We start from the raw sequence: 14,379 nt of genomic DNA on the forward strand, positions 1-14,379 counted from the left end.
AGTCTTCTGCTGCTACAAATAGTACTGTAACAAATACCTTGCACATACATTTTGTTCTTTTCCTAGTATGCTTCTGAGGTACATTTATAGAATTAAGATTTCTAGGGCAAAGGATGAATACATTAGTTTCATCTGTTTTGTGGATAAGCTTTGACAGTAGAAATATTACAGCAATTATCTTTTTCTCCTCTAATACCTTTTGGTAAGAGCTTCCACCAACAATCCTCTTCTGTTCCTCATGTTTAAATACGATGGGTCTTCCTGCTCCTGTGGGGGGACAATCCTGCACAGGGGTGTGCCAGGAGAGCTTTCTTACCTTCATGGCTCTAAGCTCACACTTCACTGTTCCCACAAAGTATGTCTGTGAGCATGCATACAGGTTTGTATGTTTGTATGTGTTTGTATACTGTGTACATGTATGAAATTTGAAGTATATTCTGAGTTCGCTTCCCCCTCCCACAGTTATATGAAAACTTCATTTTTCTTTACCATTACAGTCCATGTTCTGTTCAAGATAGACTCCACTACCAGCAATTTTACCCCTACTCCTAGCGTGCAGCTCAGTGGGGTCCAAGCCCTTCGAGGAAAACTGAATCACAACTTTTGTTCCCCTAAACCCACCAAAAGCACATTTTATTTTCTGTTGCCTCTTCAGAACTGGCAAATACCATCCAGGGCAAAAATGACCCTAAATGACAGACTTACTTCCCTGGATTTTGGTCTTCTCTAGTATCTCAGCCCTGTAATTCCTCACTATCTTGTTTGCTCATTGAGAATTCTAAGAAAGTAATTTTAATATTTTGTCCAGGTTTTTAGTTGTCATTAGTAAACAGGGAAGTCCAAATTACCTGGTTTGTCATTATTGAAAGAAAATGCTGTCATTTTCATCCCTCTTAACCTACTTCACATTTCCTCACAGCACGTTGTTACTTCCTGATATCTACCTCACCCCAATATAAGTTTTAGGTAGATTTAAAAGTGTAAAAAAAGAAAAGCTGGAAGTGCTTTATGACATATACATCATAAAAATATTAAAAGCAAAATGGCAAAGAGAGAAAAACATACAAGCAAATACGAAAGACAAAAGGCCAATATTCTTAAAATAGTATGAGCTCTTAGGTATAAATAAGAAAAATGTTTTCCTACTTTATTTTCTAATTTTGTTTGCTCTCTCACTTTATTGAAGTCTCTGTTTATATTTCCTAATCTTGGAAAAGCCTTCTCAATCATTAATCTAAAACAGTCCCATTCCCATCTCTTTCTCCTTATCTTACTCTATTTTTCTGCACGGCATTTACCAGTACCAACGTTTTTGCTATTCTTTTTTATCTGTGCCTGCTATCATTTTAAGTTTCAGAAGAAAAGAGACTTTTTAACTTACTGCTGTATTCTCAGTGCATAGAACAATATCTGCACAGTAAATATTTGTGGAATTAATGAAAAAGGTTTGTTATAAACAGATTTTTTTTAAGAATCATGTGAAAATATTTTAAAATACACAAAATAATAAAAGCTAGGATTTATGGAGGGCCAACTGAAGACGGTACTCAGCATTTTACATATAATATCAAACTTAATACAACAATCTTGTGATCTAGGTATTATTACCTTTGGCAAAAGGAGAAAATGAGGCTGAGGGAGGTTAAATTAGCTGCCTAAAGTCTAGCTTGACCTCGGATTCAATTTTAAGTTTCAATCTAAAGCCTGTATTTTTAACTATTAGATTTATAGAGATTTGCAATGAAACGTATGCTTCAAAGAGATAAACAAGTACATTCACATAAGAAAAAGAAAGCAGTACATACATCCATTTCAGATACATATTCTTCTGGTTTGTCCATAAATACTGCAGAGACTGGAACAGATGTATTTTTGGACATCATGAATTTTAATGGAACTTCATGGAAGGTTTGATTTCTCTCTCTCATTGTCATTTTCTTTGGTGGAAGTGGTGAATTAATATAAATTACTTTAACTGGTTTTGAACCTTAAAACAGGAAAAGAATGGGGGTGACTAGTTTCTAGTAGTGACATTAAAAAAACTAAGAGACAAGGATAGCTGAACAGAGAGACACAGGACAGGAAAGTTGCAGCCCATGTCCCACATTCCCATATATTTTCTATCCTTGAGCCAGACCTGTAAACAGGGTCCCTCAGAGATATCAGGACAAGAGAATCTGACTGGTAAAAATAATATGTCCCCTTTCTAACAATTTTTCTTAAAAGGTTTTTCTGCTTTTTGCTGTTATACTTCTACTATTATCATTACGCAGTTCTTCTAGGATTACACTTTCAAAAAGTGATGAAATTTTTACAACAGAGGATGTATTACATATATCTCTCATTTGTAGTTTTGCTTCATTAGAGATGGTCCTTTGTTCACTATAATTCTATTGTTTCACATAGTAACTTTAATTCTCAAGATATGAAAAAATTATTAAATGTGAACCAAAAGAGAAGAGGAACAATCTTTTGTACAGAGGGATTTGTGTGCAAATATTAATTTTACGGTCAAAAGACTTTCTTACACATATAAGTATAGACCAATTTTCATTCTAATTCCAGTAAGAGACAAATAAGGAAGTCCTAGAACTCACCCATTTGAGGTTATCTAAATAAGTACTGCATTCCTTTTTTCTCAGTGCAAGACACAGGAACCTTATATTTTATATACTTTTGGCCATCCTAAAACATAATTATTTTTCTAACTACCTCTCACTCCTCCGAACATGTGTACAGGTTCTATAGATCTAATAACTCACTTTTTAAGTTTTTAATTATATGTATTTTAAAAGTTCTACTAAATGTAAATGTCAAATATACTTCCTCTTTAAATTAAAACTTCGATTTTCTGTATTTGACAAATGACCACCTAGGTTTAGACAGCTTAAACAGAACCATTCCAACTCCTCTTTTGAGGGCATTACTTGACATGGCAAATCACAAACCTGCAACAGGGATTACTTCAATACACACTGGAATTTCCCACTGTTCCTTGTAGTTTGGTCCATGATTATTCAGTAAGGTAAACAATGACTGACTAGTTAGAGCTATCTGAGGGTGATATCTTGAAACAAGCTTCTCTGCATTTGGATCTTTACTAATATCCTGAAAAACAACATGTAACTTGTTACTTGATTATATTTACTGGAATTTCAATGAAGTAATAAAAGGGAAAAACTGAGGAACAGGAGTTTAGAACAACGAGGTTCTATGTACTTTATGAGGTACAGAAGATTACTTAGGAAGACCCAAACCCATCTTCCTACTTACGTAATGCATAGCCGCAGCTGTTTGCTCTGGTGTTTCAGTGGGGAAGACATTATTTTTTGAGAGCTGCAACTTTGCAGGCATCGAGGCAAATACTGTTTTCACAAATTTTACACTGCCCTAAATAAGGCAAAAATGAATATTTTATTATAAAAATCTTGATTTCTTTTCTAAGTATCCTTTCATCATATGAAATTCTTAACCTAAAATTCTTCATTCTATTAAATGCAAATGTTAAATTTAGACTGTTCTTAAGCTAAGACTTTCATGCTTTTGCTTGACAACCTCTGTATTTTTTTTAAAAAAGGGTCCAAGATTTTCCCTGCCACCCTAAATTTTAACCTCCTGTTTTTATGATGTATAAATCATAATAGGGTATAATACAAACTCTAAAATGTCCTCTCTACACATATTTACTTCCAATATGATTGTGAATAAAATCCTTTAAAAGAAAAAGGGCTTCCTGCTTATTATATTCAAGAACAGTGAAAAAGATGGGAACCAAGAAAATCAAGAAATAAACTCCATAGTGACATTTTTTAAAATATCAACTATTGGTATCCATAAATGGAACACATGTATATTGCATATTTTAACAGCTGTATCCCATTATTGTTAAAAATTTAAACATAGATACTGCCTATGTGAAATGTAGATGATGTTTCAGTCAAAACTAAGTTTCAGGTTCATATGGTAAATCTTACCAATGCGAGAAGAGTCTTTTCTAACTTTAATCCCATCTCTATTCTGAATGGGAAGAATCCCATTAAGCTGGTAACTTCATGGAGAGTATAGAATTCTGGATACTTTTTCACTTGCTCAACAGAAGCTCTTAACATTTGCTAGGAAATAAAAATTAAGAGAAATTCACTTGTACTTCTGCAATAATATAACAAAAATAATTTAGTTACATGTGACTATATAATTAGTCATCTTAAGTATTAGCCTCATTTATCAAACTTCTAATAATCCAGGCATATTGCACATTCCTGATTGCTCTCTCTTATTTTTCATAACAATTCTTTTTAACCTAATTTCTTAAAATATTGATATTTAATAATACTAAAATTAGCAACTGAATTAAAATTTAAAATAGAGAAGACACACCATATTTTCTATTCTATTTAAGAAGCTGTTAGAGAAATAGAGCCATATGAAAATTTCAACACTTTACTGCAATAAAAGCAGCTAAATGAATGATTAGAAGTAAGTTTAATACCCTAAAGATTCCCAACAACAATGAATTAATGAAGTTGTAATTTTATAGGTCATTCAAATCTACAGTACAAAAATAAATGAGAAATCTTATAATTAACTGATACAGTACTTAGTATTCTCTCCAAACTGTTTTCAAAATATTAATGACTTACCAGAAAACACAGTCAGGAAGGAAATAAAATTCACCACTTTGCCCAAGCAGAATATACGCCACTTGTGATGACATGTAAACAACTCAAATAAGCCCAGCAATTTTGGTGGGTAATAATTAAAAAACACACATACATCAACTTCTAAGATACTTATTTCTTCTTCTTCTTCTTCTTCTGTCAGTGAACCTAATCTGAATCTTGTAGAATGTTTTATACCACAAAAGCTCTTAGCAATAGCATATCTTTTAATTTTTTTTCTGTTCAACACACATAGTCATTTATTAAAAATCTGTATCATTCATCTTATAGACAACATACAAACTTCTGGAATAATTTGGAATGTTAGTTTCATTTATTCATTATCAGTCAGGGTCCTATCAAAAGACAGAAAGCAGACAATAATTTGAACAGGGAAAGTTTATTATTTTTTTTTATTTAAGCCTTGTTGATATACAATCTTATGTTGGTTTCAAATAAACAACACAGTTGTTCAACAATTACCCATATTATTAAATCCTTAGCCCCCTCTAGTGGGATTACTATCTTTTAACATAGCGAGATGCTACAGCATCACTGACTATATTCTCCAGACTCTAGTACGTCCCTGTGACCAACTTATATTGTGATTGTGAATTATTGTGCCCCTTTATTCCCTTCATCCTCCCCCCGCACCCTCCCTAACCTCCCCCACTTGGTAACCACCAGTCCTTTTTGAGTGTTTATGAGTCTGCTACTATTTTGTTCCTTCTGTTTTGATTTGTTGTTATACTCACAAGTAAGTGAAATCATATGGTATTTGTCTTTCTCCACCTGGCTTATTTCACTCAGCATAATACCCTCTAGATCCATCCATGTTGTTGCAAATGGGAGGATTTTTTTAAATGGATGAATAATATTCCATTGCATGTATGTACCACATCTTCTTTATCCATTCATCTAAGCAATAGCCTATCTTTATATATATATATAACTACTGTCCCTTCATACATTTATAAAATATATCAAATTACAAATCAATAACTTTACTCCAGTATAACTTTTCATCTATAGTTTCATATCCCTTTCTCCTCTCCTTCAATACTAACTCCCAGCTATCTTTCACATTTTCCCCTCCATCTATGCTTTTCAATACTAACTTTGATATTTAATTCAGGAAATTGTTGCAACTAAGGCAGAGGTGGGTTAATACAGAAAAGCTGTTTGTTTTTTAAAAGTCTAGTCAAGTGTAAACTCAGATCTGAATAATATTTTTGCTGCTCATTTATAACAGTAACTTTCCCCTCTAATACTTCTGTCCTACAGCAGTCATTGTAAGAATTTGAACATGCAAGAAAAGCAATATATAAGAGGTATGTTACTAGAGACTACTGCAGTTAGATATTTATTGGCATATCTTTCTTGGTAAAACTCTGCTAGATGTTCCAGTGCTTTGAAGTGAGTTTCACTTAATTCAGTAATTATGGCAAGAGAAAGAACCAAAGAAAAATCTAACATGGTTTTATTCTTATACCCAGATACCTTATATATTATTAAAGATATTTCACAACTAGTAGGTGTTAAGCAACTAAAGGATCATTATCTGAAACATTTACTACAAATGGTTTTTAAGTAATCATTTATTTGTCTTTGAAAAACAGCTGAGAATGAACTAAGAAAATTAAGAGATTCAGGGTGTTACCCATCACCCACCCACTGAATGTTATTTCATACTGACCATATTTTTAACATATATACATCAGAAGCACATGCATGTACAAAATACAGATGTATCGTTACAAAGAAAGGTGAAAATGACTATGCTCCCTATATTTTACTTTGGTCCAGAAAGGAAAAATATGGCATCATGCATGTTTGAAACTTAAAAATTTAATAGATACTACTTCTGATAGTACGGTGCAACAGGTATACCTTGAAGAACACCCCTATCCAAATATCACTAGATCCTGGATAAATCAACTAATTTTTCATTATTGGGCTTAGTAAAGCGCAAGGAGAATCTCCAATGACCATAAATAAATAAATAAACAAACCCCAAACAACTAGAGTGAGGAGAAACAAGAGCAGTGAGCAGTAAGGAACCCCATGAAAGGTGAGGTGGCTTGAGGGGAAATCCCTCAACCAGTTCTAAGATTAGGTAGGGCACTGAAGATGAGACTCCTACAGTTAAGTCTTGAAAAGCAGAGATTTCAACAGATATTTGTACACCCATGTTCACAGCAGCATTATTTGTAATAGCCAAAAGGTAGAAGTGTCCGTCACTGGATGAATGGATAAACAAGATGTCCATATACACACAATGGAATATTTATTCAACCTTAAAAAGCAAACTTAGACAAATGATACAACATGGATGAGACTTTAAGACACTATCCTAAAAAAATAACCCAGTCACAAAAAGACCAATACTGTATGATGTCACTTATATGGGGGTACCTAGAGAAAACAAATTCCAAGACAGAAAGTACTACGTTGATTGCAACAAACTGCAGGAGGGGTTAACTGGGAGTTATAGTTTAATGGATGTGGTAACATAAGAAATACTTATTTGGTGTTTATCCCTGGTTCTTGACACATAGCTCCTAAATTCCTTGTCATTTCATGAATGATAAGAGTGACTTTTGTATGCTAATGAGATGACTGGTGGCCCCTAGATGGCTTCAGGATGGGGGATGATTAGAGAACTGTACAATGAGCTAGTCACAAATAGCCAATGATTTAATCAACCATGTCCACAAAACAGCCTCCATAAAACTCCTAAGCAATGGGGTTCAAGAGCTTCCAGGCTGGTGAATACACAGAGGTCCTGGGAGGGTGGTGTGCCTGGAAGAGGGCATGAAAGCTCTGTGCTATGTCCCCTATGCATCTCTCTCTTCTTTTTGGCTGTTCCCAATATAGCCTTTGTAATAAACTGGAAATAGTAAGTTCTATAAGGAACTGAGTTCTATAAGCTGTTCTAGCAAATTATTGAACCAGAGGAAGGGGTCATGGGAAACCTAGGCTTAATGTTCAGAGAGTTGGAGAACTGAATGGTGTGGGTGAAAAAAAATCATATATTTATTGTCAGAAGTGTATGTAGAAACAGTTCGGAAATGGGTATAGAATCTCAGTTTTGCAAGATGGGAAGAGATAAAGTACAACCTTATATAAAAAGTAGGGGAGAATAGGGAGAACATATGAAAAAAGTTTTTCAAACACTTTCTAGTAATCCTATTGACTGGCAGTATTTAGTGTTGTTCTTCTCAGGCTGTTGTGAATATAATATGGAATAAAGTAAATGAGATGCATAAAGTATTTTTTCTTTAAATACAGATTTCCTAGCTCCATTTACTAAAAATGTTCAGAAACAATGACCAAGCCAGGAGCAATGAGCACCCCCATAGAGCCTGGACTGTAGTCCTGATACATCATTTCCCACTGAAAGAAACAAAGGCCCTGGAATGTGGCTAATTACAAAGCAGAGACAGGAAATGTACAAAACCAGTCTCAAAGACTACTGGACGGACTCAAAAGCCATTAAGAGACTGTCATTGGCCAAAGTTGTTCTATTGGAGTTTCAAAAGGGAAATTGTGGTGGACTAAAACCTGTCAATTATGTTTAATTACATAATTTAATAGTAATACTTTTTAAAAAGAAAATAGTAATCACCATTGGAGAATAGGAAGGAACCAGTATTTTCCAAACCGGTATTTAAAGGGAAAGAATCTACTATTCTTTCTGCTACATGAACTTGGAAATCAAATAGTAGATGCAGGAAAACTCACCTCAGTCAAATTATTACAACTAGTAAATAAAAACAAATGATGCAATTAGAAATTTACAATTTTGCAAAGCCCAGTGAATGAATAGACCTAGGCACTGAGAATTAATAGCTACTAACATCACAAAAAAGAAATAACCAGACATTATATGCTACCTGATTAAAGAATACTACCATCTATGTGTTTAACCCCTTTGACAAGATTAAGTCTGATCCAGCTTTGGGATCCCATCAACAATTTTAAGACATACAGAGAAAAGAGGAACATGCTGAACATCATCATGAATATATAATCAGCAAACTCTAGGCTGTGGGAAAACACTACAGGTCAAGTGATCCAAGTTCTTGAAAAGATAAAGTTTGAGGAAAAGAAAAGGACAGAGGGGGAACTTGTAGATTAAGTGAGACTACTTTGTCAAATAAGAGAAAAATTTCCTACACATACAACCCATATTTTGAGTATACAAAGAATGCCCACATATGAGTAACAAGCATACGGAAAATCCAGAAGAATAAAGGGCAATTATTGAACAACCAATCAGCAGGAAATGACCAGTAAGAATATGAAAAGATGCATAGTCTTATTAAATATAACACTATATCCTCCATATTGGCTGAATCTAAAATGACTGTATCAATTGTTAAGGATATGAACAATGAAACTCAAAACACTGCTGGTTGAAATGTAAAGTGGTATAAACACTTTGGAAAACAGCAAAGTTGAATTCATGCATACTGTATGACCTAGCAATTCCATTTGAAGGTATATACCCAGTAGAAATGTGTGCATATGTGCACCAAGAGACATGTAAGAGAATTTTCATAGCAGCATTGCTTAGAATAGCTCCAAACTGGCAACAATCCAATGTTGATCAACAGAATAAATGTACTGTATTCATACAATGTAATAACGTACAGAACTGAAAATGAAAGAACTACAATCATATACATACTTTTGATGACTATATGAATCTCACAAACATAATATTGAGTAAAAATATAATTCTGTTCACATAAAATTTAAAACCAGGCAAAAGAGAGTTCAATGAATCAAATTTGGGATAGTGATTATTTTAAGTGTTATTATCTAGGAAGGATACACAGGGGGTTTCTAGGTAACTGGCAATATTTTACTTCTTCACTTAGAAGAGAGTTACATAGGTGTTTGCTACATAATTATTTGTTAAGCTGTATATATTTATTCTATATATTTTTCATAGGCACATTTCCTAATATAAAGTTAAAAATTTTTTAAAAAGGAAAAAAAGTGAAATATATCAGTTGAGTCTTTGGGTTGGAGATGTAAAATGTAAATTAGAGAAAATGTGTTGCTAAGTCAATTTGCCTAAAAAACAAGACTTATGCTAATCGTTAGTGACCAAAAAATGTACTTTGTAAATAACCATTTTTATATTCACTTAATAAATAATTACACTGAGCACTTGAGCACTAAATATGTGCCAGGTATTATATTAGTCAATGGGAACACAGCAGTGCATAAAACAGTAATATAGATGTTATGGAGAAAGACAACAAATAAAAGCACGGTAAAGGGAACAATAAAGGTGATGCTATTTTTTACAGGGTAATTAGGGGCATTCTCATGATGGTTGGTATCTAAACAAAGAGAAAGGAAACAGCTTGGAGTTTTCAAGAAACACAAAGGGGCCAGAAGGCTGGAGTGAACAACTCAGAGGGAGAGACGCAGAAGACGATGCAGCCTGGGTATCACAGAGGCTGGGGTAGTGGAGAGGCGTGACCGTGTAAGGCACTGTAGAACACTGCATCTCTCTTCTGAATGAGGAGCCATTTTAAACCAGTGAAATGCGGTGATGTGATTTATGTCTTAAAACCATTGTTCTGGTCCTTTCAAAGGACCACTATTACAATAGGAACAACTATAGTTCCTTTTCCATATGGAAAAATATGACAGTCCTTTATGAGTATATCACATTTAAATTTGAAAAAATAAAAATTGAAATTTCTCCTTTTATTTAGAAAAATCATTCCTCCACTCACATTAACAAATTCTCACCTTAAAAACTGTTACACCAAAAACAAGAGTAAAACTAATACTTTCTGCTGTCCCCAATTTATAGTTCCCAGTTTGTGTAAAAAACACATAAAACTTTCCATCTTAACCATTTTTAAGTGTTGTATTTAACAGCATTAAGTGTATCATATTGTTTTGTATAGTGACTAGTTTTAAAGGCTTGAAATTCAGAGTGGCATTGTATTTGTAGATGAACTCTACCATAATTAACATATATTAACAATTCCTATTTAAGTAGTGTACTCTATTCTCATGGTGTACTGAATGATGATAGGGTACATGATAAAATAATTTGCAAGCTTTGCTAATAACTTTGTGGGAATGATTTAAGTATCAAGAAATGAACTGACAGTTGAAATTTATCATTTGGTGGCTGGTTACCATGAAGATAGGAAACACAAATTTATGTGACTAGTAGTAAAGGACCATTCAGATTTTTAAGGACCACAGTAACTCTGTAAACATTCTCTCAAAAGGGAAATCAGAGCATCAGATCAAACTACCCATGTGAGTAAAATATAAACAAAATACAGTAGTTGGATCACTGAAAGAAAAAAAAACCCCAAATATGAATACTATGGTACATGATTTTAAGACATAGTATCTCTATTATTTAAATACATAATGAATAAAAGATGTACATACAATTTGAGCTCTAAATTGATAATATTGATATTTCCATATGCTTTTGACAGGTTCACCACACATTTTAAAATATTGTTAGGGATTTAAAAAGATGGCGGCATGAGAAGTGAGGCAGAAACCTCCTCCCAAAACGACATATAACACAAAAAAAAACAGTAAATACAACTAATCCTGAAAGAGAGACCAGAAAGATACAGAAGCAACCTAAGTGTACATGAGTAGATGAATGGATAAAGAAGATGTGGTACATATACACAATATTATTCAACCATAAGAAGAAAACAAATCCTACCAATTGCAACAACATGGATGGAGCTAGAGGGCATTATGCTCAGTGAAATAAGCCAGGCGGAGAAAGACAAATACCAAATGATTTCCCTTATTTGTGGAGTATAAGAACAAAGGAAACCTGAAGGAAGAAAACAGCAGCAGACTCAGACTCCAAGAAGGGACGACTGGTTACCAAAGGGAAAGAGTTGGGGAGGGTGGGTGAGGAGGGGGACTAAGGGGCATTATGATTAGCACACATAATGTAGAGGGGTCATGAGGAAGGCAGTGTAGCACAGAGAAGACAAGTAGTGACTCTACAGCATCTTACTATTCTGAAGGACAGTGACTGCAGTGGGGTGTGGGGGGGGGGGCTTGATAATAGGCGTGAATGGAATAACCACAATGTTTTTCATGTGAACCTTTGTAAGATTGTATATCAATGGTACCTTAATAAAAAAAATAAAATAAAATACTGTTAAATGTCTATTTTCTGAAGTTTAAAAGAATGTGATTTTTTTTTTACCTCTGTGAAGAGACGAGCATCATCAGAAAGCATATTATAGTCCTGTGCACATTTCTTTGCAGAATTCTGCAAAAACTTTAAGAATTCAGTAACTTCTTCATTCACGTGTTTTTTCATATCCTGATTTTTAAAAAGTACACATGTCTTAGAATAAGAAGCTTGGCCAAAAACAATCACTTTTTAATCATTGCTGTAATAACTTGTATTTAAAGAATAATTAAAGTTATCATATCCAAAGCAGAAATCACAACAAAAAAGTTAATAAAAACTATTTTCTATTAATGATGAACTTGTTATTATAAACTCCATAATGTATATAAATGCTGAATCTACTATGGTGTATACTTGAAATTACTATAACATTGTATGTCAACTGAAGTTCAATTGGAAAAAAAAAAAAACTCCACAAAAATGGAAAAGCAAATGAATATTACTACAATACCTGCTTAGGAAGTAATAAGCTTATTTTATAAAATGCTCTTAATTAACATAAAAAAGAACACCCAAATGGAAAAATGAGTAAACAGTATGAATGGATGAGTTACAAAAGAAGAAATAGAAATGGCTTATAAACACACAGAAAATGTTTATTTTCATTAGTAATCACTGTAAGTTAATGTAAAACAAGGGATCATTTTTTCCAAATTAGAGGCATAAAAAGGTAATCTCCAGCATTAGTGAGGGTATTTATAAAAACAAAAAACAAAAAACTTTCATACAACAGTGGTACAAATTGGTTTAAACTTTTGGCCAAACAATTAACCCATGTTAACTACAGATCACAGCCTTAAAAACATGTATAGTTTGTGATTTGGTAATTATATTTTTAAGAATTTATCTTGAGAACACAGTCATAGATATGAACAAAGAGTTTACAATGAAGATGTTCAGCATGGCATCATTTACACAATTGAGAATGTGGAAAATAAAGTAATAACTAAACAAAATTTAAAGCTGGTTCAATGAGCAAGGTAAAGTTCTACTACTAGCACCTAAGATGAACTGGAATGAAATATGCTCAAAACTAGATGCAGTTCTGAACTATAATAGAAGCACCAAAAGAATTAAAGCACAATGCTCCATAAATTAAATTCCTTAAATTTTCCATTCTGTTAACATACTTGCACCAAAAAATATAAAAGCAAATTTAAAATATTTCCTAACTTTTAAATACTGTTTGCTGAAGCTGAAGAATAGAATACATACCAAGTATTGCAAGTAGTCATTTTTATTTATTCCAACAGCTTTGGGATTTGCAGGAGTTTTTGCGTATTTAACCAATAAGTCAACATAACCTCTCTGTTCTCTCTGTGAGAAACGAGAGAAACGAGGATAAGGAACTCTTGGTTTGGGAAGAAGGACCATTCCAACTGTGGTTTTAACTTTTTCCTTTGCTGGAGTTGCTGAACTAACTGCCGGTTCATTTTCTACAGAATTTGCTGAGGCATTCAAATTTTCTCCTATACGTCTGGAAAAAAAAATACAATTTACAAATATGTGCTTTTCACATTAAGATTAGTATCATGGAACTTCATGATTCTCAATCACCAGGGAGAATACAGCATGATTAACGTAGTAAATTCTGGATCATTATCTAACTCTACCACCTGCATTTTGACGTTTAGCCATTTGGTGTAAATTAGGAATTCTGCTGGGTAGGATCACATTACCAGCTTACCTTCAATTATCTGAGGAAGAAGCATAATCCTTAGATAAATGCCAGTTTGGAAGTGTTTTCCCTTTATTTAAGAGGGGTAAATCACTCCTGCCAATTACATATGTAGGTATTTTGTGTTCACATTTTATTACAAAGCAAGTTGCTTTTTAATGCTTAAGTTCCCCAGTAAGATATATCAGTTAAATATGGTGAACAAAATCCACTAACAGAATATTATGAGATCAAGTTTGAAGTTCACAAATCCACTGGATTCTAAATTTTCTAGTTTCCTCTGCTTTAATTATCTCAAAAATTAAAAAGAAAATTCCAACACTGCCATATTTTACCAAAACAATAGCGGTATTAGAAAAGTTGTATAACCTTCTATCCCCATGTATATGGCTGGGTCCATGGAAATGTCTTTTGCTTTGTATGGATGCAAAAGAGAAATCTTGGCATATCTATAATGAAATGCACTGGAGGAGAAGGTAGTGAGTAGCTAGAGAACCTGTTACCACATTTGTTTATGAAACATTACACCCAATTAAAATACTACACCAATTAAGATATATCAATGCAAATTCTTACCTTGTTCATAATCTGTCTCTATTCCTGCTATTTAGTTGTAATCTACATTTTTAATAAGGAAGTTTAAAGGACACATACACAGTGCATGTACACAAACACATACACACACACAAACACAAGTACGTTTCCTTAGCCTCTACAACTCTAATTTCCACCAAAATAACCGTACCCTGTGATTTGGTCCCAAATTAAACAACAATTTTAGAAGAAGGGAAACTAACGAGAAGGATGGATGTCTGCTGATC

General features: G+C 33.4%; 1 protein-coding gene across 6 annotated transcripts in view; it reads right to left on the reverse strand.

The window, feature by feature from the left end:
• ICE2 (interactor of little elongation complex ELL subunit 2) overlaps window positions 1-14,379 on the reverse strand; it is a 53,552-nt gene that overhangs the window by 31,775 nt on the left and 7,398 nt on the right. For 5 of the 6 annotated variants that reach the window (XR_008992615.1, XR_008992616.1, XM_036903043.2 and 2 more), the window contains exons 4-9: window positions 13,096-13,357; window positions 11,890-12,009; window positions 3,975-4,112; window positions 3,274-3,390; window positions 2,949-3,108; window positions 1,806-1,987 (exon numbers count right to left, since the gene is read on the reverse strand). Coding sequence is in view for 4 of the 6 variants with exons in the window: in XM_036903043.2 (XP_036758938.2) it covers window positions 1,806-1,987; window positions 2,949-3,108; window positions 3,274-3,390; window positions 3,975-4,112; window positions 11,890-12,009; window positions 13,096-13,357 (979 nt within the window). In the remaining 2 variants the exon portion in view is untranslated. The remainder of the gene's footprint in view (window positions 1-1,805; window positions 1,988-2,948; window positions 3,109-3,273; window positions 3,391-3,974; window positions 4,113-11,889; window positions 12,010-13,095; window positions 13,358-14,379) is intronic. The other variant, XM_057488864.1, reaches the window with a different exon arrangement.

The sequence above is a fragment of the Manis pentadactyla genome, chromosome 11 (assembly GCF_030020395.1).
Source record: "Manis pentadactyla isolate mManPen7 chromosome 11, mManPen7.hap1, whole genome shotgun sequence".
Taxonomy (NCBI): domain Eukaryota; kingdom Metazoa; phylum Chordata; class Mammalia; order Pholidota; family Manidae; genus Manis; species Manis pentadactyla.